At 52.1% G+C, this 27,850-nt stretch overlaps 13 protein-coding genes across 13 annotated transcripts; 5 read left to right on the top strand and 8 right to left on the bottom strand.

Moving 5' to 3' along the window:
- Positions 1-62: 62 nt before the first annotated feature.
- On the bottom strand, positions 63-675 carry BU24DRAFT_405648 (NADH:ubiquinone oxidoreductase complex I intermediate-associated protein 30; the record flags this gene model as incomplete). The annotated part of the gene is made up of 3 exons (XM_033525715.1): positions 63-470; positions 521-581; positions 635-675. 3 exons carry the CDS (start codon positions 673-675, stop codon positions 63-65), a joined length of 510 nt encoding a protein of 169 aa, XP_033387250.1.
- Positions 676-850: 175 nt separating this feature from the next.
- Positions 851-1,850, top strand: BU24DRAFT_488970 (uncharacterized protein). The gene is made up of 4 exons (XM_033533588.1): positions 851-1,047; positions 1,098-1,204; positions 1,262-1,357; positions 1,483-1,850. The coding sequence occupies exons 1-4, from the start codon at positions 938-940 to the stop codon at positions 1,704-1,706; spliced, it is 537 nt and encodes a 178-aa protein (XP_033387251.1). The 5' UTR covers positions 851-937; the 3' UTR covers positions 1,707-1,850.
- A 1,002-nt stretch (positions 1,851-2,852) lies between these two features.
- Positions 2,853-3,338, top strand: BU24DRAFT_405649 (uncharacterized protein; the record flags this gene model as incomplete). Its single annotated transcript, XM_033525716.1, has 1 exon — positions 2,853-3,338. One exon carries the CDS (start codon positions 2,853-2,855, stop codon positions 3,336-3,338), a length of 486 nt encoding a protein of 161 aa, XP_033387252.1.
- A 314-nt stretch (positions 3,339-3,652) lies between these two features.
- On the bottom strand, positions 3,653-4,875 carry BU24DRAFT_439311 (glycoside hydrolase family 105 protein; the record flags this gene model as incomplete). Its single annotated transcript, XM_033530296.1, has 2 exons — positions 3,653-3,748; positions 3,805-4,875. 2 exons carry the CDS (start codon positions 4,873-4,875, stop codon positions 3,653-3,655), a joined length of 1,167 nt encoding a protein of 388 aa, XP_033387253.1.
- Positions 4,876-6,034: 1,159 nt separating this feature from the next.
- Positions 6,035-7,858, top strand: BU24DRAFT_405651 (uncharacterized protein; the record flags this gene model as incomplete). Its single annotated transcript, XM_033525717.1, has 1 exon — positions 6,035-7,858. One exon carries the CDS (start codon positions 6,035-6,037, stop codon positions 7,856-7,858), a length of 1,824 nt encoding a protein of 607 aa, XP_033387254.1.
- An 831-nt stretch (positions 7,859-8,689) lies between these two features.
- Positions 8,690-11,553, bottom strand: BU24DRAFT_108014 (citrate synthase). Its single transcript, XM_033520766.1, has 5 exons — positions 10,914-11,553; positions 10,713-10,829; positions 10,441-10,630; positions 9,273-10,368; positions 8,690-9,218 (listed from the first exon to the last, which is right to left on the bottom strand). Exons 1-5 carry the CDS (start codon positions 11,072-11,074, stop codon positions 8,782-8,784), a joined length of 2,001 nt encoding a protein of 666 aa, XP_033387255.1. The 5' UTR covers positions 11,075-11,553; the 3' UTR covers positions 8,690-8,781.
- A 2,444-nt stretch (positions 11,554-13,997) lies between these two features.
- On the top strand, positions 13,998-16,734 carry BU24DRAFT_418480 (ATP-citrate synthase (ATP-citrate (pro-S-)-lyase)). Its single transcript, XM_033526991.1, has 3 exons — positions 13,998-14,783; positions 15,258-15,472; positions 15,529-16,734. Exons 1-3 carry the CDS (start codon positions 14,343-14,345, stop codon positions 16,331-16,333), a joined length of 1,461 nt encoding a protein of 486 aa, XP_033387256.1. The 5' UTR covers positions 13,998-14,342; the 3' UTR covers positions 16,334-16,734.
- A 271-nt stretch (positions 16,735-17,005) lies between these two features.
- Positions 17,006-17,464, bottom strand: BU24DRAFT_458646 (uncharacterized protein; the record flags this gene model as incomplete). The annotated part of the gene is made up of 1 exon (XM_033531657.1): positions 17,006-17,464. The coding sequence occupies one exon, from the start codon at positions 17,462-17,464 to the stop codon at positions 17,006-17,008; it is 459 nt and encodes a 152-aa protein (XP_033387257.1).
- Positions 17,313-18,029, bottom strand: BU24DRAFT_418483 (uncharacterized protein). Its single transcript, XM_033526992.1, has one exon. It carries the CDS (start codon positions 17,925-17,927, stop codon positions 17,508-17,510), a length of 420 nt encoding a protein of 139 aa, XP_033387258.1. The 5' UTR covers positions 17,928-18,029; the 3' UTR covers positions 17,313-17,507.
- Positions 18,030-18,490: 461 nt separating this feature from the next.
- Positions 18,491-20,272, bottom strand: BU24DRAFT_458648 (phosphoglycerate mutase-like protein; the record flags this gene model as incomplete). The annotated part of the gene is made up of 2 exons (XM_033531658.1): positions 18,491-19,574; positions 19,647-20,272. The coding sequence occupies 2 exons, from the start codon at positions 20,270-20,272 to the stop codon at positions 18,491-18,493; spliced, it is 1,710 nt and encodes a 569-aa protein (XP_033387259.1).
- Positions 20,273-21,737: 1,465 nt separating this feature from the next.
- Positions 21,738-22,742, bottom strand: BU24DRAFT_447530 (uncharacterized protein). Its single transcript, XM_033530827.1, has 2 exons — positions 22,307-22,742; positions 21,738-22,239 (listed from the first exon to the last, which is right to left on the bottom strand). Exons 1-2 carry the CDS (start codon positions 22,522-22,524, stop codon positions 21,831-21,833), a joined length of 627 nt encoding a protein of 208 aa, XP_033387260.1. The 5' UTR covers positions 22,525-22,742; the 3' UTR covers positions 21,738-21,830.
- A 744-nt stretch (positions 22,743-23,486) lies between these two features.
- BU24DRAFT_108462 (MFS monocarboxylic acid transporter) lies at positions 23,487-26,101 on the bottom strand. Its single transcript, XM_033520768.1, has one exon. It carries the CDS (start codon positions 25,699-25,701, stop codon positions 23,842-23,844), a length of 1,860 nt encoding a protein of 619 aa, XP_033387261.1. The 5' UTR covers positions 25,702-26,101; the 3' UTR covers positions 23,487-23,841.
- On the top strand, positions 26,063-27,834 carry BU24DRAFT_418487 (uncharacterized protein). The gene is made up of 2 exons (XM_033526993.1): positions 26,063-26,830; positions 26,885-27,834. Exons 1-2 carry the CDS (start codon positions 26,321-26,323, stop codon positions 27,488-27,490), a joined length of 1,116 nt encoding a protein of 371 aa, XP_033387262.1. The 5' UTR covers positions 26,063-26,320; the 3' UTR covers positions 27,491-27,834.
- The last annotated feature ends 16 nt before the right edge of the window (positions 27,835-27,850 follow it).

The raw sequence follows: 27,850 nt of genomic DNA on the forward strand, positions 1-27,850 counted from the left end.
CTCCGAAGAAGCTGCTATTGCGTCAATTGTGATGACTCTTGCAAGGGGGTTGCATTAGAGACTTACCTCCTCATCATGATGCTGAACCTCTTCACACTCTTCGTATTCAATTTCTTAGCATCTTTCTTCTCCTTACCTCTATACGTCGGAGTAAGTTTATCCCACGTAATGAAGACGAGCGAATCATCCGTCAGCGCGCTCTCATCCAGTTCAAAGTCATACTCATAAGACACAGTCGACTGTTCGCGACCGTTGTCAGGATTCCGCGGAAGTAGTTCATCTTTCAGGATAAACGTATATCGCTTTCCGTCTGCTTTTCCGAGGTCGAGTCGGATGCCGTCATACGCTGACAGGTCCCAGGTGGTGTCGTCGGTAGAGGTGCGCTGGCTAGCGAAGCCGGCCCCTCCGAGCGTTTTGATGTCGAGGTTGCCGTAGAATCGGGCGGTTGATGAGGTTGTGTCAAGGTATGACTGTGTACGGTGTGAGAAAACACATGATGCATTGAGCAATTGCAATGTACCTGAGACTTTCCTCCTCGAACGCGATCATCGCTTGCAGTCCAGTCTGCAGCATGCCAACCCCTACCAAATCTTTTAATACTGCAAATTTTTCTATCAATGGCATTGGTCCTTACTTGTCTCCACCGAACAGCGTAGTATGCCCTTTTTGATGCATGATTGAATACAACAAAATATGATCGACTACGCGTTATATGTTTCTCAAGACTATGTAGTGGCTTTTTGTGTCATCGGATGCGAATTGCAGATGACCTCATTACTCGTGGAAATGCCGACATGGCCCGTGCACACATTCACAAGCACGTCCTTTGTACTTCCCCACAAGTGTCCATCAACCATAAGGTATCTACCTAGGTAGCGATCAAACATTACAGACGGTTTTAGCATATTTTCCATGAATATTTAGACGGCTAGAAAGTATGGACTTCAGACCGCTGGACCGTATGGATGGCTCAGACCAGAGCCTCCTGGATGAGCCTTTTCAGCCTTTCTATGACATTGTGAAGAGGAAGCCGGTGCTTGTGAATCAGTCAGTTTTCAATTATCTTTGATGATAGAGTGCATGCTAACGAAGCGCAGAGATAATAGCTATGATAGAGCGGTTTTCAGAGAGAGGCCGCTGCTTGGAGCACTGCTTTTTGATAACAACGCATCCGATGCGAGAGATCATGCTGCAAACGAGAGAAGTGCGACACACCAGAGTATCTTACAGACGGACTTTTCTCATACTAACGTCTTCATAGCCTTCTTATCGTGGCTCCGACTATCTGTGTATATGGCAGTCGTTTCCGTCGCCATCGTGTTGTCTTTCCATCTGAAGTCTAAGCCCAGTGATACCGGTAGGTGCCATACTTCTCCTAGATTCGGAAAATTAAAGCCAAATTACTATACGCCTACTTGACTTCTTTACGCACAAAATTCACCACCAATATGGTGTATCTAAGCCCAAGCTGACACACCATAGAAAAAAGGCTTTCACTTCCCTTCGGCATCATCTTCTGGCTTCTCTCTGTCTCCTGTCTCATATCAGGCCTGGCCAACTACATCAGTACCATTTCGAAATATAGTCAACGAGCTGCACTCGTGCAAGCCGGGTGGAAGACCCAGATGTTGTTCACCTTAGTGGCAACTACCATAGTTGCTGCTTGTGTATTGTTTCTCGCAACAAATGCGCGGAGTAGTAAGTAGATTGAAGGAATTATAACGTCTACTTAAGGCGTCAAGGATTCTCAAAGATATTGGGGATCATAATCTAATACCTTTTGGATATTGTATCTAATCTTCACATACTTTTATACACTACTTATGGCTGGCTATAATTTCAAGAACCATACCCAAGTTAGAACACGGGATTTGTAAATGCGTATGCGACAATTCAACTGACCACCTGGCGGCTCAGTCTGTTAATAATCAGCAAAGAAGTCCTTCCGGACAGCTAAAAGATGCAAATTGGGATTTTTGCCTAGTTTCAAACCTGCGGTACTGCTACGCAATCATCTGTACGCAGACTTGAAAGCTGAGTCGGGTTGTCTCAATGCACCAGTACTTCTTTGCCAGCTCAGCAATGTTGCACTGCATTGTCTTCGATCGATCATGTTCGCACAGTTCAAGCAGATAGACACTTGTCGGGCTTCTAATGAAGGATTAATTATCTGGTCTGTCTAATACGACACGATTGAATTAATGGTAGGATTTGTATGGTCCGTGCAATTTCTTCCTTTCTCAATAATTTCGCCTGTCCTCGTAAGACTGGTGAAGTCGAGTGAACATTAAACCACGATTTAACTCATCACTTAACAAGACGACTATTATGTCTTTGCCGCCGTCATTGAACCGTTACTGGGCCTTCATGGCCTCGTGATCTCGCGGGTGTATCGGCAGAGTTGTGCCCGCCGGAGAACAAAAATAGCCACTCCCCAAGGCGTACCAACTAGTAACCACCCACCAATGGATCTCCCAGACGACCGACTACAACAGCTCACCAAGTTTCAGACCACGAAATGGCCGAAGCGCAAGCTGTCGGCAGGGATCCTTTCACCGTGACATCAGGTGGTGGAGAAAGTTGGAATTGTCGTTGATCGCCGTTTTGTTTCTCCTGGTCAGTATTATAATTACTTAAACCCTTGTTACCTGCGTTGCTATACAAGCTTCCTCTTGTTTGCCTTCAATAAACAAACCACGCTGCACAACGGTTCCGGTCACACGAACCTAACACAAGTACTCACTGAACATAACCGGCTCTCCACTCTGCAAAAACCCGTCAGTTCACCCTGCTGTCCTTTCCCTAACCTTCGTACCCGTTCAAACAACTCACCAACATCCAGAACATCCACCATGTCCTCCGTCGCCACCTCCGCAGCCGCACCCAGCGCAACCTCCTGCACCCAGCAGAGCTTCTCCGACTACCCGACACAAGACGTCTTCTGCGCCTTCGACGGCCGCTCCGGGATTCCAGACAAGTACGAAGACCACTTCAAGACCTGCTGCAAGGACGCTCCCGTGCAGAAATGGGCGAACGACTGCTCGTTGTACTGTCTCTCCGCCGGCCAGCCCGTGTCCAGCCTCATCTCCTGCCTCCAGGAGCAGGGCGTCACGCCGGGACTCATCTTCTGCAATGGAAATAACACTATGACTGCTACGGCGACGGACCTGAGCCCTACGAAGCCTACGGGGACCGCGGGCTCTGGGTCGGGTACGAGTGGCCCGCGCCAGTCGACGGGCGCTGCGGTCCCGGCCGTCGTGCCGCAGGGTGTGTCGAAGGCTGGTCTGGGGATGTTGGCCATGATCGCTATCTCTGCCTTCGCTGGTGCGATGTTGTAGAGAGGCTCTTTGGCCGAACTTACGCATACAGACAGGATTTCGCGAGGAGATTACAGGGGAGTGAATGTACAAAATGGAATGCATGATACCAGGCGTCAGTCAGACTTAAGTCCAGGAATTGAGGGTTAATAACGAAGCATTATGGGTATAACATACACTATGTTCAATTTGAATCTTTTCACACTTTGTTTGTCGTTGTCCAACATTATCCACGTCCGTCATTTAAATCTACTTTCTATTTACTGACAATCATAGCTATATGGAAGCCTTCCAATATGCCTCTAACTAACCAGCCAGATATAAATTCACTGATCCTACGACTGCTGCCACAGCTCCAACTCCGTGCTAGCAAACATAAACGGCCCAGCACCCTTACCATCATTCCTAGCGATCGGCACATTGACATAATACTGCGATCAAGTTAGCCCGCATCCCTCAGATTCCCGACCATTCTTCTTAAACATACCTCATACGAGCCATTCGAGCTCAAACTGCCTACCACAACCGTCCCATCAAAACTCAACGTCCCATTCTTCTCCCTGGTCACAAACCTATCCAACATCAAATCGTACGCCTTCAACGCGGTCGGCCTCCTCCGCTCCTCCAACAACCCGGTGCGAATCCCCTTCAGAATCCCATACGTGAACATGGCCGTCGCGCTCGCCTCGATGTAATTCCCCTTCATGCCCGGATACGGCTCGTCCATGACCAACCACCAGCCCCCCGACTCGTCCTGCGCCTTCTCGACCCCGTCGGCGAGGGTAGTCAGGTAGCCCCTCAGCCGCGCGTACCCGGGGAGGTTCTTAGGGTACACCTGCAGGACCTCGACCAGCGCCATGAAGTACCAGCCGACCGCGCGGTCCCAGACGTGCGGACACGCGCCCGTCACGGGGTCCGCCCACACGGCCTTCTTCGACTCGTCGTACCCGTGCGCGAGCAGGTTGGACGTCTTGTTGCGGGTGTGCTGTTCGACGAGGTCGAACTGCAGCGCGATGTCGTTCCAGGCGGTGGTGTTGGCCGGCTCGAAGATGTGCGTGTACGTCGCGTAGAAGGTGTCCGCCATGTAGATGCCGTCCAGCCACATCTGGTTGCGGTAGACGGGGTCCCGGTGGAAGAAGCCGCCGGTGGGCGTGCGTGGCCAGCGGTCGAGCTGCGAGCGGAGGGCGGAGGCTGCGACGGCGTATTTGGTTTCGGTGCGGTTGGACGCGAGGTAGAAGTGTAGGAGGTTGTTGCCGATGCGGAGCTCGTCGACGGAGTAGAAGGAGGAGTTCCAGTTTAGGAGGGTGCCGTTGGGGAGGACTTGCGCGGAGACGGCGTTGGAGACGTAGTTGAGGAGGCTGGTGTTCTGGTGGAGGGTCGCGGCCTTTTCGATGCCTTCGTGGAGGACGCTCGCGACGTAGTGGGAGTTCATCGTTTGGGATTTGGAGAGGAAGGAGGTCGCCATCCAGGTTGAGTATGGGAGCGTGGTGTTGTCGCTGGCGGCGAGGGCAATGGAACTGCACGCCAGAAGGGCGAGACTGGTCGCTGAGGAGTACATGATTGTTGCAATTGAACTGCGAAAGAAAATATATACAAATGAAGATCTTAGAACAAATATATTCTCCGACGGGCTATTCAATACCAATGATCAATCGTGAGAAAGCAATGCTTCAAACAGACTCGATATCAAGCAGCGTGAATCTGCCACAGCAAGCAAGACGAAAAACAATATGTACAAGCACAACAACGAACGCTCATATCACCACAGTCGACATCCCAACCCCATATTTTATACTCAAACCAAAACAATCCACACGCAACGACTATTTCCCCACAACGTAAATTAAGCTCGGTCGTTCCGCTCCGCTCCCCATGCTTAACCCTCCTTCCAAGACAATCGACAATCCGCCATACCCGAAGCAGGTCCTGGCCGAGACGATCCCCGGAAGAATAGATTAATCGACTCACAATCTTCATATGTCTCGGTGGAATTCTGTCGCGAGGTCATAGCATTCAAACGTTAAAAATCACCGGCGATATTGGGGAACGTGGTCTGGAACTTGGGGACGGAAATTTTAGGGGGAGGGATGTGTATACCCAAGACGGAGAAATTCGTTGTTTTCGTTTTTCTACTTTGAGAAGGAGGACGTTGAATGTGATTATTGGGATTGCTTGGGACTGCGGGGGATGAGCTACATACCCGTACCGTACCCGAACCCGTACCTGGGCGTGCCTGAGCCGTACCTGAGGTCATCCATGATCGGTACCGAATCGGAATGAAAAGATGGACCTACAACGCTGTGCTCGAAATGGCAGTCCGATACATATATACGCAATCCTCAACGTAATTGCTTCATCGAGTCTGGAAATACCTGACATACTGGTTAACTATGTATACACACTTGACCCTTTCTATATGAACGTACGTACTCGTTTCTCCTCATCTGTGATAATTCCAGTGACCTTCTCCGTGGTTCAACAGTCTCAACAGTGATTGATTGTCCTGTTTTAACCTAGGAAAATGGTCCCAATACAGCCAACATTCGCCGTAGAATGGGATAGAAGAAGGATAAGACATGAGAACGTGGAGGAATCCGGGCTCCCCTTTATATACTGCTCTTAGACCATTGTTGTCCTGTTCTTCTTCCCTTTCACAAAAAGGAGAAAGAGGCCAAATCAATCAAAAAGGGGAGAACGAGTAAAAAGACCTCCTCACCATGAACCGCATCACCGTTCTCGGCGGCGCCCTGGCTGTCATCCAGTCTGGGTTCCTCACCCAAGGCCAGAATCTAACAGTGACGCCGCCAGCAACGGTATATCCAACAGTGACGCCACCGGCGACAGTATCTCCAACATTGACGCCGCCGGCGACGGTATATCCACCAGTGTCGCCAGCAGTAGTGACGACCACGCTGGTGCAGTTCATAGCCCCCAATCTCACGCCCACCCCGTCGCCTGCCAGATGGAGTAGCGTCCGCATTCCCGCGACCATCACCAAGGGCAAAGGCAAGACCTCGTTCGCCACCCCAATTCCTGTCCGCCAGGTGATCTGGGACGACGATCACTACGTGTGGTGGCGAGCGCCGGAGGTCGACCTCTCCAACATCCACCTCGTGGAGAAGCACTACATCGAGAAGGCCAACACGCCCTTCAGGGGCTGGGTCGACGGAACCGACGACGAGGGCGAGCCCATCCGCAGCGTCGTCTGGGAGGACAATGGCCGCGAGCACGCTGAAGACCCCTCCTGGGCCGAGAACGACAGGTCGTTGGGCGGCGAGCAGTGCCGTGAGACCGAAGAGGAGCAATGGGGTCCGGGTGACTTCATTTGCACTCGCGATGGCGAGGCCATCGCCATCGCGTACCCCCCGGTGCCTCCGGACTGGAAGGACGGTGATGAGCAGTACTACAACGCGAGCACCACCTGGGCCGTCGCCGGCGCGACGCCGACGCCGACGCCCTCTCCCTCTCCCTCGGAGGTCAAGGAGGAGAAGAAGGGCCACTCCCCTTACTACCCCACGGACGAGCAGAAGTCGAGCATTTTCGTCAAGGACGAGCTCAAGTGCTGGTATGCAGAGAAGCCGGGGTTCAAGATCCCCTGGCACGTCGACCTGGACATCGTGGGCGCCGCCATCCACGAGTACTGCTACTACACGCCCAACCTGCACAAGACCATTGGCATCGATGTGCAGTTCCCGAAGATGCAGACTGGTTTCTTCACCGAGGACAACTCCGGGTGGTCTGTCCATACTTATTCGGACAAGCAGTCCATCATCGAGGTCAATATCAGGCAGGCGTTTGGGACCAGTGAGGGCTGCGATGCCACCGTCTACCCGCAGAACCCGATTCAGTGCGAGGAGTTGCTGTTGAACACCGTGAATGGCTGCTCTGAACTTGAATCAATGGGCACCGCCTCGTCCGTCTCGGATGTCTGCACCATTTCCGAGATCGTCGTTGCTCCTTACAATCCTCACATCGTCTGGGAAGAATCTGAATCCAAGTCGGAGGCTATCAAGCCGAGCTTCGGAGAGCCGACGTCCGCCGCAAAGAAGGAGAGCGAGACGCCAAAGCCCACCAAAGAGTCCTTCTCCAAGCTGAGCAGCTCCGAGACGCCAAAGGCAAAGGCAACGCCAACGCCTTCGCCTTCTCAAACCTCAGAAAAGGAGCAGAAGCAGCACACCACCATCTCTACTGCGACGCACGCTAAGCAATCTCGTCCCTCAATCCCCGACATCAACATCGACGAGGACTTCCTGCCTTTCCTCAAAAGCCTCCACCGGGGCCCTCTCAATCGCTTCAGGCCGAGCTTTGCGCAGTCTGCAGAGCAGCAAAAGCCCACGAAAGAGGCCATCTCTTCGGCAGTCAGTTCTCCGGCAGTCAGTTCTTCGGCAGTCAGTTTCAAGAGCATCTTCGGTCGCTCGGACATTCCGAGCACGCGTTCGTGGTCGAGCCAGGTGACGTCCTTCGCTGCTGCCGCCGCAACTCCGACTCAGAGCGCGAGCAAGAGCTGGACCACGACTTGGACGGTGCACGGCGGTCGTTGAAACTTGTGATTGTTCTGGCGGCTACTTCCCCCCTCTCTTTTCTTTTAAGGTAAAGCGCTTAGGTGTTGTATAATGCCTGTCTCCATGGCGGAAGTAACGTCAAGAAGGGAAAGGGAAGGGAAAATGGGGAATCGGTAGGCTTTGCCCTCATATGGTACAGTGCCTGCCACGAGAAAGATCAAATGGTCAGTTGGCGTTTTTGTTTCTTTCGAATGGGGAATTGCTATACGTTTTTCTTTCAAAACAATTATGACTACAGTAGTTCTAATTCAAGTTAATTCCATATTGTTTCTTATTATGAATCCGAGTGTTTGAAGATGGTCAGCTTGCATGCAGCTGCAGTTGTGAGTGATTGTTGATTGTTGGGCTGATGGGACTCGATACCATGTCCATGGCTAGACTCAGGACCGGGTGCGATGTTCTACTAGGGGTAGGTCCCGTTCCGAAGTGCTCATATGCCAATTGATTGATTGATTGATTGATTGATGCCTTCGCAATCTCTCTATTGTCAGTCAGTTGTCTTTTGCATGTCCGTGTCCAATGATGTAATGCAACAAGTGCCCCGCACTGTTATCTTATCTCCAAACTCCGCATTCGGTAGCAAAGAATATGTTGGGGCAGAATGTTGGGCCAGGCGTCCCCATCACTCAACAATTTTATACAGTTTGTTGTTGTTCAAACGTCTATTAAATTATCTTATCTTCAAGAGATTGTCGTGCCATACGACTACGACGGGTTGAACCCTAGCGTGGCGCAAGGCGAGCACTAGCTATCCCCGTAGCTAACGAAAATTGCATTGTTACACAACCTCATCGCAATCCCAAGATGCCTCTAAATCATCAAAGCTGTGAACGCCCGCCAAGACCAATCAGCGACTGGTGCATGACTCTGGATATATCCCTCCTTTTATGCCAAATTCTAGATTACAAGCTAACCTCAACACGACCCTCCTTTCCGGGAGCACCACCCTGTTGCAGGGAGGGGAGGAGGTAGGTGATGTCGTCCCAAGGATGCCTGTAAAGGCCAGTCCTCAACCTCTTCTGGTCGAGGAAATGGGCAATGAGACCGATGCTACGGCCGAGAACGAAGAGACCGTTGAGAACACCCATCTTAAGGTAGTCCTCAGCCTCTTCGGGAGAGAAAGCACCGCAGTTGCGGACAAGGTCAACGAAGCAGACAGCAATGCATCCATCGACGTTGAGGATGAGGTTGTCCTTCTTGGAGGTGGTGACGGTCTCGACAGCAAGGGCGTAGTCGAGCATCTTGGAGCTGGGGAAGTTCTTCTGGACGTACTCCTTGACGAGCTCGACACGGAGATCGGGGTTGTTGCGGGACTTGATCCTGTGACCAATACCGGGAACTAAAATAAGTTAGCAAATGTGTACAGGTTTTAGTCTTGGTGAAAATATCTTACTGAGCTTGTTCTCCTTCCTCATGGTATCGACGAAGTCACGGGGGCTGAGACCCTTGTCATAGGCACGGGTGAACTCCTCAGCGGCACCATCCAAGGCACCACCGAATCGGGATCCGATGGTCAAGAGACCGGAGACCAATGCACTGATGAGGTCCTTTCCGGCACGGGTGGTGATGATGGTGTTCATGGCACCGGAGACGGCGGGACCGTGATCGGCGGTCAACATGAGCACCATCTCGAGGAAGCGGCTGGCGTAGTCGGGGAGACGGCGGCGGAACCACAAGAGAGACATGACACCACCGATGCCAATGTTGTCCTTGAAAACATCGGAGATGGGCATGCCAGCGTAGAGAAGCTCCTGGCCACGGTCATCGGAGATGGTGGAGATGAAAGCAGCAGGCTTTCGGATGAGGCCAAGCTCCTGTGCCCAAGAGTAATCAATGGGGATCTTGGGGACAACGGGCTCGGGCTTGGGCTTGATGGTGCCGTCCTGGACGAGCTTCTGGTAGACCTGGGCGAGGGTGGCGGGGAGCTCCTCGAAGGTCTCTGGGACGTGGATGCCAGCTTCCCTCATGGTCTTGTTCTTGATGGCAGCGGTCTCGAGCTGGGAGTTGGCGAAAGAACCGGCGTGTCCGAATTGGACCTCAGTCTTGAGCATACCAGCAACGGTACCGATGGCCCATGCAACAATGGGCTTGTTGACCTGGCCAGACTTGACGGCCTCAATGACACGGTACTCCTCGACACCACCGACCTCACCGAGCAAGACAATGACCTTGCAGTCAGGGTCGGCCTGGTATCGGAGGACGTGGTCAATGAATGTGGTACCGGGGTACCTGTCACCACCAATGGCAACACCCTCGAGGACACCGTCGGTCTCGTTGGCAATGATGTTGTTCAACTCGTTGGACATACCACCAGACTTGGAGACGTAGGAGACGGAACCAGGGCGGTAGAGCTTGGAGGCAACAATGTTGTCCATCATACCACCAGTGTTACCGATCTTGAATGCACCGGGCTTGATACCACCGACAGTGGCGGGGCCAATGATGGTGACACCCTTCTTCTGGGCGACGTGGAGGATCTCACGGGCGCGCTGGGTAAGTCAGTTTCTCGTCCATCTTTGTTAAGGGAAATAGAATTGCGAGGGAAAATTATTGTCACTTACGCGCTCGGGGACACCCTCAGCAATGATGGCAATGGACTTGATCTGGGGGAACTCCATCAACTCCATGGTGGAGCTGTAGACGGAACGGGAAGATGCGAAGTTGACGACGGTGTCGACATCGCTGTGCTTGGCCATAGCCTTCTCTACTGACTGGTAGACAGGCAGAAGAGTCTCGCTTGTGCCCCAGTACCTGCATGTGTGTTAATGAGTGTCCAATTGGAAGCCATCGAAGCTTCAATTTTTGGGATGTGGATGTGTCTTGGCAAACGCACATTTTGCTAACGAACTGACCGCCGAAAGTGTAGATGATACCGGCAACGGAGGGCTGCTTCCTCTTGCAGATGAAGTCGAAGTCGAGCATGCCCTGGACAGCGCGGGGCTGGAGTCCGCTATGCGAGGGTCAGAAAAATGTGTCCCATTGATTGTATGTGTTTTCCGCTGTAGCATTCCTACTGCGTGGGGGTTTTCCTTACTAGACGAAGCATCGTGTCTTGGGGTGGAAGAGAGTGTGGGCGGCGGGAGGGCTCAATGGCCTGCTGGGAGCGACGAAACGACGAATGTTGTCATTTGCAGAGAGGCTGTCGTTGGCAGAGGCTTGCGGGGCAGACCCGTTGACGGGGGCAGCTGAAGGCATTGTGACCGATGGGGGGCTGGATCGATCGAGGTCAGGAACAGCTCTGAAAGTGGACTATATGGAAGAAAAGAAGTATCAGTATGAAGTTATCTCGTGATGTGTGGACTTTGGAGAAATCGGAGTTGCGAACAGTCGCGAGGTCAGGCGGTCGGGTGTGTTCGTGTTTTCGGGCTGACGTGAGGGTGCTAGGAGCTCGGAGCGAAGTGGCAGTTGGTCTTGCGAAACAAGAACAAGGGTGTGTCTGTGGAGTAGGAGAGGGTGAAAATAGAAGAGGCGATTGAAGGGTAAATGAAGGAGGGCACGCGAGTACAACGCCGTGAGCGGGGAGTGAAGAAGGCGCGGAGTTTGTGAGATGATCGGAGACGGAGACGGGTTGGTAAGAAAATAGATTGAGGACAAGGCGGGATGAATGGCGGAAAGGAAAATGGGTGGAAACAGATCGGACTCACCAGAGGATTGAACAATTGATGATGCCACTGATCGGGCAAAGGAGAGAGGAGTTAGAAGAGGGAGAGAGGGATGTTGAGGTTGAGGATGGGAAGAAGATAATGGTTGAGCGAAAGAGGGAAGGAAGGAAGGGAGGGAGGAGATGGTTGAGAAGGAAGGAACCGTAGACAGAGTGGATGCTTTTCCCGATAATAATAATAAATTTAATCGTTCGGTGTTGACAGCAGTAATAGCAGTAGTAATGGACTAGACGGTAAGAGAGTGAACAGCAACTCACAGTAGTAGTAGTAGTAGTAGTAGTAGTAGGTAGGACTCGTAAGGATGCTCGTAGAATCCCCTTAGTTAGTACGGGATAGTAACGGGATGTAAATAATCGCCGTAAAGAAGTAGCGGAAGTGGTGGTGGAAGTGGAAGTCAAGGGAAGAAGAAGACGCAGCCAGGCCAGGGTAAAGATGCTAAAAGAATAGGGCCAAATGCAGGCTGGGAAAAGAATGGGGGGGTTTCCATGCCGCTACCGCCACTTCGTCCCTTCTTTCTCGTCCCCTACACGTAGTACTCGTAGTAGACACACGTAGGTGGACACAGGAAATAGAGGGGACAAGAGCTGTTGCTGTGTGTGCAATGAGTGTATCCATCCCCTCTCTTCTCCCCCCCCACCCCAGTCGAATCGTAACTCCGATCCCTTACCCATGCCCATGTCCTAACCCTTACCCTTGCCCGCAGTTGCGCACTACGCCGCCGACAACGCTGCCGCCTTTTTTCGCAACTGAAGCTGTTTTCTCTCATCGCCATTATTGATACCCGTCTCGTCTTCCTTTTTTTTCTTTCTTCCCTAAATTGTTGTTCGACCCTTTGCCTAGACGGGATTGGCGGATTGACGGATTGGCGACAGAACGATTGGCAGGGGATTGTTGGGGTAAGGCCGAGTGTGGCACTACCAACTAGGCGCAAGTCGAGGAAAGCCGCCCCCCTCTCTTGACCTCCGGGCGGTGAACGGGGAGCCGTGCGTTCCAACAATTTTTTTAGGTATTCTCCCACCCCACCACCAATTGGCTACTGTGTATGCTCGCTCTCGTACCTGGGCGGACGAGCATGCGTGTCCATAACGTGTACGGTGTGCGTACGGTATGTGAACAATCAATTGAATGCAACACACCGCATCAAAGCACTCTCAATAATCATCATCGCCGTGACCATGACCGTGACCAGAAATCGTAACCATGATCATTGCCAAAATAATATCCATTGTCGTTTAGCGATTCGTCAATCAAGCCACCCTTCCAGCCAACCAGGCCACGTAGCAAAACAATAATGGCAACCTGCCAAAATCCATTGCTCCGCACTAGCCTTGTCGTTTTTTTCTGTTCCATCTTACTCGTACTTGATGAATTGGGTCCAGGTTGCGAGCCGGGTAATTGGCGTTGGATGATGGATCGATGATGGATCTGTTGAACAATTCTCTAATCTTCCCCGTTCCGACTGTTCCTACATCCTTTCCTTTCCTTTCCGATAGAAGGATAGGAAAAAGGGGTGAGATTATTCCCTAGAAACAATCGGACGATACTCTAGTGTGCAGATGGAAGGATGTTGGGAGCAATTGGAAGGAGTGTAGATAGGACGGTAGGCAGATAGTAGACCGTAGTCGGATGGGACTGTTGGATTCTGGAATTGTCGGAATCATCGCGAGTCTCGCGAGTCTCGCAAGTATCGCTATAGCTGGCAAGGTCGCGATTCGGCGGTCGGTAAGGTCAATTAGAGCAGAATTAACCTCCTAGTTTACACTTGGGTATTGTAGGGTCGGTCGCCAGAGTGACAAGACCAGAGTAGGGCCAGAGTAGTGGTGGAGGTGGTGGTGGCGTGTATTGCGGTGGATTGTCCCTGGTTCCGAGGTGGGATGAACGCTTGAGCTCATTCCAGACTAGCCCATAACTGGTTCCGTCCAGGTACTGCAGTCGACTTGCATGCATACTGTAGCAGCTAGGGAAAGGGAAAGCCTAAGGGAAGGACCGCGCCAACGCAAACTTGCCCGCCGCCCTCGTAACCCTAACCGCAACCCCTCACACCTCACACACACACTCACTCAGTGAACCTCAACACCTCAACCTCAACCAACTCTCTCTACTGCATCCATACACCAGACCGCTTGTCCTACCTCTCCCCCGACTCCCTTCTCTTCAATTATCTTCCCCATAGTTTTTTTCTCTTCCACCTCCTACTCTCTAGCTCTTTCTTGTGGTTCTTCTCAACCTCAATCAATTCCCACTCTCATCACATAATATCTCTTGACCCTCTCTCTCACACTCTTTCTCTTCATCCTCACTCCAACCCACCTCTCGTCATCATCATCATCATCTTGCATTCCCCGAGTTGTAAGCCACTCAACAACATCTTAGGTACGTCTCACCAATTCTCCCCGCGCCTCCCAACTCTTTTCCATACCCGTACTCCCGCACGCACACTCTTCTTCTTTTTTTCCCTTGCCCGACCCACCTCAACTCCTACTCCCTCACCCTACTGCACGACCGGCTCTCGTCCCGCTCGGACTTTCGATTCAGACCGCCCCTCCCTCCAAATATTGCCGGCTTCGCTGTTCTTCTTTTTCAAGGGTGTTGTCGAAAATTGAGCGGCTCGATCCTACCACTGCACTAAGACCCTGTTGGATTCTTGTCAACAACACCGATTCCCTTTCCCTCCATCATCTTCTCACACGAGCTTGCCTTGCCTTTCGGGATTCCCACCTCTCCAGTCCCTCACCAATTCCCAAAGGTTAAAGAAACTCACCTCCTGCAGTTCTTCCCCCGCCTAACCACCGGCCCTCACAATGTCTGCCAAATCCATCTTCGAAGCCGATGGCAAGGCCATCCTCAACTACCACCTCACTCGCGCTCCCGTCATCAAGCCTACTCCTCTCCCCGCCTCGTCAACACACAACCCTCCTCCCAAGCTAGCTTCCCTCTACTTCGCTGCTGATGCCGACGTCAAGGGCGTCCTTGACCAGGCCGAGGCCACATACCCATGGTTGCTCACCGCGGGCTCCAAGTTCGTTGCAAAGCCAGATCAATTGATCAAGAGGCGAGGAAAGAGCGGTCTTCTGTGCCTGAACAAGACATGGCCAGAGGCACGCGAGTGGATCGAGGCCAGGGCAGGAAAGCCCGTGAAGGTTGAGACTGTCGATGGTGTTCTGAGGCAGTTCTTGGTTGAGCCTTTCGTCCCTCACTCCCAAGATACCGAATACTACATCAACATCAACTCCGTCCGAGAGGTATGTTCATGTCTTTTTTTCCATTCTCAGCTGTTGTTTCTTGTTCGATTGTTTCTTTGTTGTTTCACGTTTCGTCGTTCGCCATCGTGTTCGAACCGGGCAGAAGTCTTGCGAGACTCTGCTGAAACGGGAGCAATTCGAGTGGTCGCGCTGCAAAACAAATTTCGGGCATGTCCGTTCTCCTGTGCAAACATAGGTGGGCGGGCTCCCACGTTTTTGTTCAACGGTCGGCCGGACGAAGGGAAACCTTCCCGGCCCACTGATGCAAAGCACAAACCTTTTTTTCTTCCCAATGTAGCAGGTCCCGGGTATTCACATGTCAAATCTCCCCTTGATGCTAAATATTCGTTGTCGCTACTGCGTATCATTTATTTTCCTTAACGGTCGCGTTGCGGCTCTGCCGTCGCATCACTCGGTTGTCGCATCGGATCGTACCAATCAGGATCGTCCAATTTACTAATTATTCCCATTTAGGGTGACTGGATCCTCTTCACCCACGAGGGTGGTGTCGATGTCGGTGACGTCGATGAGAAGGCTGAGAAGCTTCTCATCCCCGTCGACCTCAAGGAGTACCCCTCCAACGAGGAGATCGCTTCCACTCTCCTGAAGAAGGTTCCCCAGGGTGTTCACAACGTCCTTGTCGACTTCATCTCCCGGTTATACGCCGTCTACGTCGACTCCCAGTTCACGTGAGCCTTCCATTCACTGCAACAGTCCCATACCTCGTCACTAATCCATTTTATAGTTACCTCGAGATCAATCCTCTCGTCGTCATCCCCAATGCCGATGCCACCTCCGCAGAGGTTCACTTCCTCGATCTTGCTGCCAAGCTCGACCAGACTGCTGAGTTCGAGTGCGGTGCCAAATGGGCTATTGCCCGCAGCGCACAGAACCTTGGCATACCCGTTGCTCCTTCAAAGGATGCTAAGACCACCATCGACGTCGGCCCTCCCATGGAGTTCCCCGCTCCTTTCGGTCGTGAGTTGAGCAAGGAGGAGGCCTACATCGCCGAGATGGACGCCAAGACTGGTGCTTCGCTCAAGCTCACCATCCTCAACTCTACCGGACGTGTCTGGACCCTCGTCGCTGGTGGTGGTGCCTCCGTCGTGTACGCTGATGCCATTGCCTCTGCTGGCTTCGCCAGCGAGCTTGCCAACTACGGCGAGTACTCTGGTGCTCCCACCGAGACCCAGACCTTCCACTACGCCCGCACAGTCCTCGACCTCATGCTCCGCGCTCCTCAGCATGCCGAAGGCAAGGTCCTCTTCATTGGCGGTGGTATTGCCAACTTTACAAACGTTGCCTCCACCTTCAAGGGTGTCATCCGCGCTCTCAGGGAGGTCGCTCCTCTCCTCATCGAGCATAAGGTCCAGATCTGGATCCGCCGTGCCGGTCCCAACTACCAGGAGGGTCTTAAGAACATCAAGAGCGTCGGCATCGAGCTCGGTCTTGACATGCACGTCTACGGACCCGAGATGCACGTCTCCGGCATCGTGCCGTTGGCGCTCATCCCCGGCAAGACGACCGACATCAAGGAGTTCTCTGGTTAAAAATCTGCATGTAAAACAGGTGTTCGTCGGGCAGCGCGTACGATGTCGAGTTTCTCCAAATACCATTTATTGAGAGCTACGACTTCTTGGTTGGTTGGGTTGGTCGGGTTGGTCCACAAGGTTAGACAAATACTGCGGCCTATGATTTGATTTGTGGCTGGCTCTTATGTCGGGTTGTCGTCACGGCGAAGATTCCCTCATGTCTAGACTTTTGCCTGTATTTCTGTGCAAATCCCATCGGCGCAGTGAATTTATAAGAATTTAATACCTCACCAAAATCATGTTTCTCATTGCTATCGTGATGTTTCCACTACTGATCACTATGGAATAACTCAGTTCGATCTCGTAGGTGGTCTTGTCCTAGAAATGTAGATCATAGGCGACAAGCAGTTACCAAAATCTCATTAATTCTAGCCAAAATAAAGGAAAAAGCAAGGCATCAAATATATCCAGAAATAGATTCCTTCTTCGTGATAAATGTCCGAATCCAAAACACCAAGAAATGCTTATAAAACGCACCGAAACGGGTATATCAACTCCTCCAAAAACAAAACCAAAAAAGCGAAACCACCCTCCTCAAAGCTACCCCTGCACCCACAAGCTGCAGTCGGAAAGCAGCAGCAGCATACACCAATGCAGGGCCTCCTCCCCCCACCCCCACCGAGTCCTACCCTACCAATAGCCCTCCAAATCGAGCTCCGTCTCCTCCAACCCCATAGCGGCCCACTGCCTCTTGATCTGCTCCCTCGCATAATGGAGCTTGCCCGCACGCAGGCTCTGCATATCGGCCGAAGGGGGGGCGAAGTCGCCGCCGCCGCCGCCGTCGCCGTGGCCCACGTTCCGCCAGTACACCTGGTACCACGCGATGCCGAGGGCGGCGGCGATGCGCGTGTGAGCAGCGACGCGGCGGTTCAGCGCGGGGGGCGTGACGGCGTCGGGACCCGACGCGGCGGCGAGCAGGCCGTGGATGTGGGTTTTGCGGGCGAGCACGTCGGTCTCGAGCAGCATGACGGCCGCCGTGCCCATGCAGTTGTAAGTGCCGTGGGTGAGGGGCGGGAGGGACGCGTGCAGCGGGTTCGGGGTGAAGAGGTCGAGTTTCGAGAGGCCGTGTTTGGTCGCTGCGTCTGTCATTGTCTGCGTTGATGTTGGTTGGTTGGCAAAGTGAAGCGATGTGTCAGATTTGGTGGTTGTAGGTGGGGGGGAGGAGGACGTGGAGGGCGGTTTCGGTGAGGTGCTGGAGGATTACCATTTTGCCGACTTTCTTGTCGCAGTTCTTGCAGAGCGTCATCGAGGGCTCGAATATCGAGAGCCGCTGGCTGCTGCGCTTGCAGTCCTGGCATGTCGTGAGGAGCCATCTGAACCATATGTCGCGGTACTTGGGCCCGGAGGCTCGCAGCCTGGGCGTCTTCTTCGCGTGCACGAGGAGGAGGTGCCGCGCGTAGTCTTCTGTGATGTGGGAGAGGCGGTGGGAGGTTTGCGCGAGCAGTTCGAGTGGGTGGTTGTGGAGGCCGCGGAGGGGTCGTGAGTTGAAGGGGCTGAGGTGGGATAGTATGTTGAAGAGGATTTCTGGCGGGAGGGATTCGAGGGTTGACATTTTTGTCGTTGCAGCTTGTTGTAGTCGTGGGAGTTGGGGGTAGGGGATTGTGGTTGTTTTGGAGAGGGAGTGAGGTGTTGACGTCGGGGTTGTTGATGTTTGTGAGGTTCACGTTAACTTTCTCGTGCTGGATGACGGGCGGTATCGATAAGGACTGTGGGGAGCCGTCATTGGTGATGGTGGGGCAGCATGGAGTGGACTCGATTGACTAGTGTAAGGCTGGACAACTGCATGGAACATGTGGGTATTGTCATCGTCCTTCGAAAGGAAAAAGTGGAATCGAGTCGAGTCAGGGTTAAAAAGACTTTCAAAGGGTTAGCATACATTGCACTGAAAACCCGTTCTCGATATTTGTATGTGGTTACAAAACATCTATTGCATTTCATACTTGTCATTCGCAGGCTATTCGTCGATAATCCCAATCAAAGAGCGTATAAATTGACCCATAGAGAAAGACGCCGTTTAACACCGTGTATCTGGGTATCAAGATCGTAAAGAACGTGTCGTATCTTTCCCTCCCCATCATCATCTTTAGTCCACCGACACATCTATCCAAAAGCCACCTAGACTCTCTCATTAGGCTCCACAGGCCTTGCCATTGCTGCCTCAATAGCTTCGAAGCTCTCCCTCCTGCTCTCATCCCCAATATCGCCTGACCTAGGGCCAAATTCCTTCTGCCTTAGCTCCCAGCTACCTACGCGCTCATGTGGAGTCTTCCTGTCCGCGCCACGGCCGACTACGATGCCTGCAGGAGCTGCCGCGTTGCTGGGTAGATGGAGATCGGGATCTGACGCCAACTTCGCAGAGCCTTTGAAGCCACCCAGGTCGGACCTCTTGCCACGCTCCACGCGATGGAAGCGCACGCCGCCTAAGAACATGGCGGCGGCGAATATGAGACCAGCGACCACGAGGGTAACGATAGCACCTATGACGCCAGCAACAGCGGGAGCCAGGCCACTCTTCGCCTTCTCTCTCAGCCTCGTGATGACCGTGGTGCCAGTCGCGCCCCAGCAGAACTGAGAGTTGGACGAGCATTCCTCGCACCAGTCTGCAACCTCGTTGACCATGATCCTGGACATCATGTTCTCGAACTCTGGCCAGGTCATGTCGCCTTCGGCATTGGGCTTGTTGAAGAGGACGAAGCTCTGGATGTCGTTGTTCTTATAGTCGGTGCCGTTCTGGAAGCGGAAGCGAACATAGAGGTCCGTCGTCGCGTTCTCCGGGAAACTGGAGTTGCGGCCTCGGCTGTACAACTCGAAGATCATGGTCGAGGCGAAGTCGGGCATGGCCATGAAGTTGGAGTGCTTTTCGTCGAGCATGGCGAGCGAGAAGAACGAGACGAAGGGTTGGTAGTCGCCAAACATTAGACTCAGGGGAGATGCGGAGCCCATGTAGCTTCCTTCGTCGCGGACGATCTCTTGGAACTTCCCGAGGACCTGCGCGGCCAGCGTGCGGCCGGCCATGGCTCGGTAGTCTTGGTCTGATGTGGAGCTCGAAGTGTTGCCGTAGGAGTACCATGCCTTCAAGTCGGTATAGTAGCGAAGTGTATCGAGAATAGTGCCGTTGCTTAGCTGGTCACGAATAGTCTGTTCATGTCGAGATCGGTACAGGATGTACTCGTAGATCTTCTCGGCGTTATAATAGTCCCTACAACATGCATCAGTATTGGACTTCTCTAGAACGAGTCTTACGTAGTCCTTATGGTATGGTGCTACTCACAATTGACTCTCGGTCATTGTATTGCTCAGAAGATCAAGGCTCAAGCTCTCGTAGAACTCTCTCGACTCCATCCTCGTCTCCTGGAATGCATCGGTGACTTCATACATTAGGGTATCTGCCCTAGACGTAGGACAATACTTTTCACCACCAATGTAGATGCTCATGGGGTCACGCGGGCTCAGTGAGTCAATCTGCGCATATTGATATCCAGCCAGGGGCATCTCAAAGTCAGTCTCGTTTAGTGAGTTGGTCGCATTGCCCTTGTATGGTGGGTATAGACCCTGCATGAAAGCCTGCGCAGAAGAGAAGACATTTGGTATGTCTAGTGACCGTATGAAGAGCTGCTGGCTGTCCACGATGTTCGGCGAAATGTCCGGGAGAGGCTGCTCGCCCATTGCGGTGTCACCACTGGCCGCGTCAATGTACCTGCCTCGGAATAGCTGGCCGAGTCTGTACATCTGCTGTGCACCTAGATTGGTGAGCGTGGTCGGTCCGTCCAATAGCTGAGGCGTCTTCTCCCCGGTACGAATGAATGCAACGACAGCATGGGGGTGGAAGAATTCATTGTTAGGTTCGGCTTCGACAAGCCAGGCTGTAGCCATGAGAGCTAGAGGAAGGGCAAACATTGCTGCTGTTTCGACAACCCACCAGAAGATGTGGATCTCTGGAGTGCGGGAAAGGTACAAGGCTGAAGATAGGAATGTGACAGGACAGAATGAGATACTTATTACTCCACCGACCTGGCTAAGAGCCTAATGATCTATCTACATTCAGTTCGCATGCAGCGACCCATGTTTTCCAAGCCTGGTAGAATGTGATGGAGCTGAGCTAACAGCTTATCATACAAAGACGCAACTTGGGCGGCACACGGGGGTGGGCGCCATGGGAAGCTGTGGATAGCTCGGGACAGCAACAGCTCGAGATAGGTACCCAGAGGCGCGGGGTAGTCTGCAGCCATCTCGTCAGCTTGACGCCCGCATATGGTCTTGGTGCCGTGTCTTGTTCTTGCAGATCGAGCACGCCATGATGGTAAAGGAATAGAGGAGTATGGCAACAAAGAAGAGGATCTGTGGAAACTCATGGGAGCCCCGTCACGATCCGCGCCGGATCCGACAAGACAGTAGCCTCTCCCAAGCTCTGGCAACATCGCGAGGTCTCTCCATCAACACCTTCTAGGACGCATGGAGATACTGGGGAAGCGGGGCCTTCCGCTCCAAGGATACTCCCGCGTGAGTTAGGTAAGTGGAGTTTGTACCGTGGGCGAGTGTTCAATCAGGATACGAGCCCATGTCCAAACACTCCCTCATGATTGATGATGCAGATGGAGTTGGCGCAATGGCACGAGGTACCAGAGAGGCGAGACTTGTAAGTTACTCAGGTTGCTAACCACATCCAGTCAAGCACTACAAACGTCAATAATCCCTCTCCATACAACAATACAGGGATAGATACCGCCATTCTTGGCTGATTATTGCAAAGTCCGGGCTATGACTGATTTCCGCTCAATATAGTGGCTGGCAAGTCTGTCAGGTACAAGTTGCGTCACTAAATTACGTGCGAACAATGTAAGCAAGGCTCATAGTTGGGGTTGAAAGGTATGGATTCGACAACTGCAGTGCCTGATCGGGTTCCTGCAGATGGCAAGCTATACGAGTTTTATAGCAATACAAAAGTATGGCTAAGCCCACTGGTGATCTGGCCTTGTCTTTTGACAAGGCCTCGGTAGAAATGAAGTATATCATAAACCAATCCAGAAAGGTACGGCATTGTCAACAACATCGAAGGACAGCTTGGGCTATGTTACTTCCTACTCTTGCATTAATCCAATGACGATGGTTTTGAGATGAATTTAGGTTCAAAAATAATCATTAATGCAATCGTGTATAAAAATGCCAACCGTTCCAATGTACACATAGTCGAGGGAGATCATTTATGGCTTTGCGCTTAAATCAATAATTTACAATCTGAACCAAATTTATGGAGGATATCGCATCGCTCCAAACAGCGATACTTGTAAATCCATTAAACATTAAGCGTTACTTATGAGATATTAAACATTAATTATCAGATCTTCCTGTCGTTCAGCTAATAAGTTGCTGCCCTTGTCATTAAACATTATCAGCTCTCCTTCACGTAAGTATGGTCATTAGTCCCAGATCTGTATCCTTTCGTTCCGTCATTACTTCAATTCCCATTCTTCCTCTCCTCATCTATCCCCACAGCCACCGACTCCAATTCTCTAGCCTGAGCTCTCGCCTGCTGCCTCAGAATCTTCTTCTCCTTCCTCCACTTATGCACATCACTGGCCGAAAACCCCATATATACCCAGTAGGCCAGCACCAACGCGAACGAAAGCCCCGCATTCGCCGTTTGCAAGTTGTCCGTGGACTTGATATCATTCGACCAATCCTCAAGGTTGCTCAGCCACTGCAGCACGCCGAAGAACCCGTTGACGAACCAGCAGCATCCCATGATGAGGCTGGTACAGAGCGCGCCGACGGGGTGCATGCATTGAGTGTAGAGGAGGATGTGATGAATCGTGAGATGTGGGATCTCTAAGATGAGGACAGATCCGACCGAAAACAATTGTTCTCTAAGTTGTGTTAGCTTTTGTCTTTGAATCTGTTTCTGAAAGGGGGACACTGGGGTTTGAGACTTACACTCCGTTGTAATCCTCTTTCCCCCATCTCCAATCTGGATACGCGGGTCTATTGTTGGTGTCTCTGTTTGGATTGTTCCAATACTTAAGGTATTTTTCTTCGTCTTTTTTCCCAAGGCCAATCTCGACCAGCAGCAGAGCCCACAGAAGTACAACCAGGAATGCGATCACGAGCATGATCTTGGAACCCCGGTTGTGGGAGTATAGTTCGAAGGCCATGACTCCTCGCTTTTTGTTTGAGGATGTATTATAGATTAGGCAAGGTTGCAATATTAGAAAATATGTAGACGGTATCGACGAACCAAAAAGCGCAGAGACAAAAAGGATGCAGGTAACTGGATCGGAGAATAAGGAAAGAGAGCAATCAAAAGTGGGAACCTCGAACACCTAAATAAGCTTTCAAAAAACAACCTCGCAAATCCACCGGTCAAGCATTTCGAAAGAAGACACGATCTATGTCTCTTTCGCAACAGCGACCGAAACCTTGCGGGGAAAGTTGCATCACATGCGGGTTAGACAAATCCATCGTCAGAATGCGGTTAAACGACTTCACTGCCACCAACCTCCCAAATCCTTCGAAACAAGCGACCCTAGGCCCGAACACCCAATGACATCGAACGGGTCTCTGATCGAGACCGAGGATCTCTTCGAAGCGAGGAACAAAAACCGAAGGTACTTGAACGTGAAGTTCGAGTTTCTCTTACTCTCGACTTGGGGTTGGGATCCCCTCTCCTCGCTGCTGCACAGCCTGGGTTGCCAAGTCGACACCCCAGGATTCGCGATGTCAAGATCGAACGTCGGCGGGGAGGCGCAGACCTATCGATAGACTCTAGGCGAGCCAAACGAGGCGGACTTTGGTGATCGGGTCTATAGCATGTCTTCGCAAAGCGAGCGAGATTCGGGCTTGTGTGCGTACACGTAGGCTATCTCCTCTATGGGGATTAAATGTCGCATCGGACCCTGAGAGAAAGGATTGAGGATTTGGTAATGCGCAGGCGCTGCGCCGACTTGTATATTGGGATGGGAGAACTCGGGATAGAAGCGATGGACAATTGATTACATGTGAAGCTTTGAAGATCGTGTAGGAAGTTATTGTAACCCGTAGTACTAGTCAAAGACACTGCCCCAAAGCTCCGAATGAGCAACCAGTCCTGTACTCAGTGACAGTAATTCGAACTTCTATATCACAGACTGCAATGGACAGAAGGATAACAAAATATGGTGGTATCAAACAGGGGACCAAGGTCCATTATGCTTTACGTGCAAAAGGAAAAATAGAGATTTGACAAGCAAGAAAATATGGTCGTAACCAAACGAATGTGACTATCGCGAAAATGCCAATGCCAATGCAATCCTGCCCTCCAAAGGAAAACGCCGTGATATCTGCTTAGGGGTATACGAAACCCAATCCCTACAACTTGTGATGATGATGATAAGTGAAAAATGAGGATAGAAATAATGCCATGCTGCCGTGAAACCCATTGATCGTCAATTGTTACAACCTCCTTCTATACAAAGCTGTGCCAGAGAAACACTTCATACAGCTACTCCTCGCTTCTTCCATCCACCCGGGCCTCTCCAAGCGAACAACCATAGACCGCACGCGACCCAAACGGAGATTGCCATGGCCCAGAATGTGGGCGCATAGCAGCTCTTTCCATAGCATAGAACATCATTAGGGTCACGCTCAATGCCTGGCTCGCCGGTTTCTGCTGCTTTCTGATATACGAATGCGTAGATGGCGCCCCATAGGGTCGCTCCGGCTGCGGGAGTCATGGCAAGGATTCCCCAATTGGTGCCAAAGTTCTCAACACCCCACACGACGCTCACGACGATAGGGGTGAGAGAGAAGACTGCACCATAGCCTGCACCGATTAAAGCAGACACGGCGGCGAATCGGGAGGCGTGATTCTGTACCCAACCAGACGCCAGGAGAAGCTGCCCGAGAGATAGAATGAAAGCGAACAGCAGAAGGAAGGAAATACGAGACACGGTGAATCTTCTTGAGTGGTCTACAGACTGAATGGATGCAAGTGAATTGGCCATGGAGTCAGGGCCACGGTGGTGCTGGTGTGTCGCTGCTACAGGGGCGAGGATGTCCGAGAGCGTACCGGTGATGAGACGAGCTAGAGTGGATGTGATCGCGACGATGGAAACGTGGGTTGCCGGCGAAGTCGATGCGGAAACATGTGGAGGACTGAGTGTGCCAATTATGGTACCAAGGTTGTTGATGAACGCTTCCCCAGGGCCGGTGACGAGGAAAAAGCCTCCAGCCAACCACCACATGGTGGGATCCATGACATAGCGCCGGGTTTCTTCATTCAGAAGCCAAGTCTTCTTCCTCTTTTCCTCCTCTGCATGAGCTTTCAGTCGCTCAGCTTCAGACTGCAAGAAGTCGAAAGTGGAATCAGAGAGATCGCCGGTACTCATCGTGCCGTAGCCGTGAATGTCAGCAGCCCGAGTGAAAAACTCATCTTGCGCGAGCAAGCCAGAGCGCTCGAGCTCATCGATGGCCTCATCGATCATTTCTTCCTCGTTCACAATCTGTAGCGTAAAGGTTCCGATAACGCCAACGCAAAGGAGGGTAATTCCCAAGAAGAGGAAGAAGCGGAAGACGTCGACGTCACCTTTGCTCCCATCCGGATTCTTCACGTATAGTAGCCTGCTACCCACTTGACTCTGCCACATGCCACTAAGGCCAAAGGCAGCGATAGGCACCGCAAGAGCAATACCTTTCGCGTTCCCCCGACCAAAGTTCTTTGCGCATGTAGTAACAGCCGATAGGTACATGCAACTTGTGCCCATCCCCACCGCAACGAATGCCAAAACCATGACGCCGAAAGGCCATCCATGGCCATCAGCAGATGGCGGTGGCCCGCTCTTGTATGCAAAAGCTGCCAGCAGGTATCCCAAGCCGAACATAACCCCAGACAATAACGAAGGTACTCCAGGCCCCAGGCGATCGCATAGGTAGCCGAAGGCGGGAACAGGCAGATACATGCCGAGCTCGGCGACGATGGAAACGATGTTGACCTGGACTTGGGTGTAATGTAGTTTCGATTGGAAGAGATGTCCATAAAGAGAGTATGCTGTGATGCTGCCGGCGCAGAGACAGTTCACGATGGCCCAGATGAAGCTCAGCCATCGGACGGCTTCGCGTTGGAGACGCTGACGATCGCGCTCCATTATGCCTTCTGCGACGTGCTCGAAGAAACTACCGGCGTAGCTAGTGTCGCGGGAATGTCGACTCGAAGTACTATCTGCGTCTGGACGAAGGAGTGGTTTGCGCTGTGAGTTGGCTGGATGGTAGTCGAGCTTGTCGATACCATGACTGTGAGGATGACTATGACTGCTACTGCTACTGCTACTATTCCTGTTCGAGGCGGAGGGAGACATGGCCGGGATCCGGGGGAGGGATTGGGAGGGGCGGGTGGAGGTGCGCGTGTGACGAACGTGACACCTAGCAAGCCATGGCTTGTGACTTTGGACGTCCCCTTGAATATGAAACGTTAAGTATTCGTAGGTTGATTGAATGATGATCGAATGTCTGATCGATGACGAAAGGGGGGAGAAATCGAAGTATAGGACTAGGGGAGAGTACGGAGGAGACGCGGCGGTGAAGAAGCAGACGTGCGTGTAAATGCTAGTCACTAATCAACCACTGTACAGTGTAAGTATGTACTCCCGGGTCCGTAATGAGATAAGTTCATGCCAATTGCTTTGTTAGTTCTAAGTACCTAGTCCTAAGGCAGAAGGGAATAATGTCAGTAACTACTTGTAGTCCACGGACTGCTCGGTGGTGTTGTCGCGGAATGGCGTCAAGCTTTCCCATCCAGATACGCTGAAGCCTCTGATTCGTCCATTTCCGCCCCAGTCATCCAGTTCAAACTTCCTCACTTTTTGCGGCCAGCGCAACCCGCAGCAAACCAATCCATAATCCATACCAACTTTTACCCCAAACCCATTTCCCTTTCCCTTCCGCCCATACGATAGCCGCTCGCCACTCCCGGGCAAGATGGCTCCCTCTCAGCCTGCCCACGTCAACCTGTCGCCGGCCGAGCTGTCGTTCCTGCGCTCAACCCTGTCACAGAATCCGCCTATTCGTCTCGACCATACCAAGGGACCCAAGGATTTTCGTTCTATGAGAGCCGAGTATGACGTACTTCCAGGTGCCAACGGCAGCGCGCGCATTGCGTTGGAGGATGGGACCGAAGCATTGGTCGGTGTGAAGGCAGAGGTTGAGAAATCACAATTGAAGCCTGTGGAAAGACTGGAGATTCTCTCCTTTGCTGGCGGCGACGTGGACATGGACATGGACATGGACGGCGCAGGGAATGATGACGAGAGCAGTGGGAAGGGACAAAACTCATGGATCGAAATGAGCGTTGAGATTCCAGGTTATCGCGACGACGACTCGCTACCTGTATTTCTAGCTTCCATGCTCACTGAATCTTTACTAGCTAGTGGAGAGCTCAAAGACAGACTTTACATCAACCGACGATTCCACTGGAAACTTTACGTTGACGTAGGGGTCCATTCAATTGACCTGGGAAATGCAATAACTGACGTGCAAATGTAGATTCTCCTCCTCTCCCCACCGCTATCATACCCTCTCGCCCTTCTTTCCATGACCACCCATCTAGCCCTCCTCACCACAAGACTCCCCGCCTTGAAATCTGAGAAGGATGAAGACCCTCTTTTTGACGACGACTGGGACGCATCCGTCAACCTCTACCCCAAGCAGAAAGGCAAGAAAAAGACTGGCCAGTCTCTGGAGAGGCCACCCGTCATTGTCCTTGCCATGGCTGTTGGATCAAACATCATCTTCGACCCATGCAAGGAGGAATTGGCCGTTGCGGACGCTGTGCTGGCAATAGCATGTGCTAAAGGCAAATCTTCATCTTCAGGTGCCAGGCTCGTGTCTCTCAGGACAATCGATCCCCCATCCCATCTCACACCGCCTGGTGTTCCCAATTCTATGAATTCTGCCACTGGTGGCGTGGCTCCAACTACGAGCGCTGAGGCTCTAACTCAACGCGAATTACTGGCTACCTCCGGCGTCTGGACACCCCCAAGAGGTGGCATGAAGCGAGGGTTGATCTCTGAGGTTGTCAAAATGGTCGTCCAGAGCGGCGGAATTGCTGACGAGGTCATCGATGCGCTGGAAGCCATTGAGGTTGGATGAAAGGTGACCAGCAAAAGGACATGAGAATTACCACCATTGAATCGGGTTGCGGTAGCAAACTTGTTGGTACAATCGATAGAGGAGTAATATCCCTCCCGCACCTCTGTCCCACCGACAAACACCATGCGGCCAACAACATATTGGAAGCTCTCCGTAGCGGGTGCATCCGACGGCCCATAGTACGCGATGCACGTAGCCTTTCACCCGTGGGTAGCTAGTATATCACCCGGACTACCCGACCACAGACCAAAGCAAAGCACTATTGTACGTTTGGGACGAACACTTAGATATGCAGCTGTGGAACCATATCCACACACCGAAGAATCACAACTTTTTCATCAAACAACAATTCCTTCCCGT

This window comes from Aaosphaeria arxii (genome assembly GCF_010015735.1).
Source record: "Aaosphaeria arxii CBS 175.79 unplaced genomic scaffold BU24scaffold_2, whole genome shotgun sequence".
Classification (NCBI taxonomy): Eukaryota; Fungi; Ascomycota; class Dothideomycetes; order Pleosporales; genus Aaosphaeria; species Aaosphaeria arxii.

Excerpts from the sequence above, each read along its gene's own strand:
- BU24DRAFT_488970 (XM_033533588.1), top strand. The coding sequence starts at position 938 with ATGGACTTCAGACCGCTGGACCGTATGGATGGCTCAGACCAGAGCCTC. Across the intron at positions 1,048-1,097 it reads AAGCCGGTGCTTGTGAATCA|AGATAATAGCTATGATAGAG; the intron begins GTCAGTTTTCAA and ends AACGAAGCGCAG. Across the intron at positions 1,358-1,482 it reads GTCTAAGCCCAGTGATACCG|AAAAAAGGCTTTCACTTCCC; the intron begins GTAGGTGCCATA and ends GACACACCATAG.
- BU24DRAFT_108014 (XM_033520766.1), bottom strand. The coding sequence starts at position 11,074 with ATGCCTTCAGCTGCCCCCGTCAACGGGTCTGCCCCGCAAGCCTCTGCC. Across the intron at positions 10,830-10,913 it reads AAGACACGATGCTTCGTCTA|CGGACTCCAGCCCCGCGCTG; the intron begins GTAAGGAAAACC and ends ACCCTCGCATAG. Across the intron at positions 9,219-9,272 it reads GAGGAAGGAGAACAAGCTCA|TTCCCGGTATTGGTCACAGG; the intron begins GTAAGATATTTT and ends AACTTATTTTAG.
- BU24DRAFT_418480 (XM_033526991.1), top strand. The coding sequence starts at position 14,343 with ATGTCTGCCAAATCCATCTTCGAAGCCGATGGCAAGGCCATCCTCAAC. Across the intron at positions 14,784-15,257 it reads ACATCAACTCCGTCCGAGAG|GGTGACTGGATCCTCTTCAC; the intron begins GTATGTTCATGT and ends ATTCCCATTTAG. Across the intron at positions 15,473-15,528 it reads TACGTCGACTCCCAGTTCAC|TTACCTCGAGATCAATCCTC; the intron begins GTGAGCCTTCCA and ends TCCATTTTATAG.
- BU24DRAFT_418483 (XM_033526992.1), bottom strand. The coding sequence starts at position 17,927 with ATGTCAACCCTCGAATCCCTCCCGCCAGAAATCCTCTTCAACATACTA.
- BU24DRAFT_447530 (XM_033530827.1), bottom strand. The coding sequence starts at position 22,524 with ATGGCCTTCGAACTATACTCCCACAACCGGGGTTCCAAGATCATGCTC. Across the intron at positions 22,240-22,306 it reads AAAGAGGATTACAACGGAGT|AGAACAATTGTTTTCGGTCG; the intron begins GTAAGTCTCAAA and ends AACACAACTTAG.
- BU24DRAFT_108462 (XM_033520768.1), bottom strand. The coding sequence starts at position 25,701 with ATGTCTCCCTCCGCCTCGAACAGGAATAGTAGCAGTAGCAGTAGCAGT.
- BU24DRAFT_418487 (XM_033526993.1), top strand. The coding sequence starts at position 26,321 with ATGGCTCCCTCTCAGCCTGCCCACGTCAACCTGTCGCCGGCCGAGCTG. Across the intron at positions 26,831-26,884 it reads ACTGGAAACTTTACGTTGAC|ATTCTCCTCCTCTCCCCACC; the intron begins GTAGGGGTCCAT and ends GTGCAAATGTAG.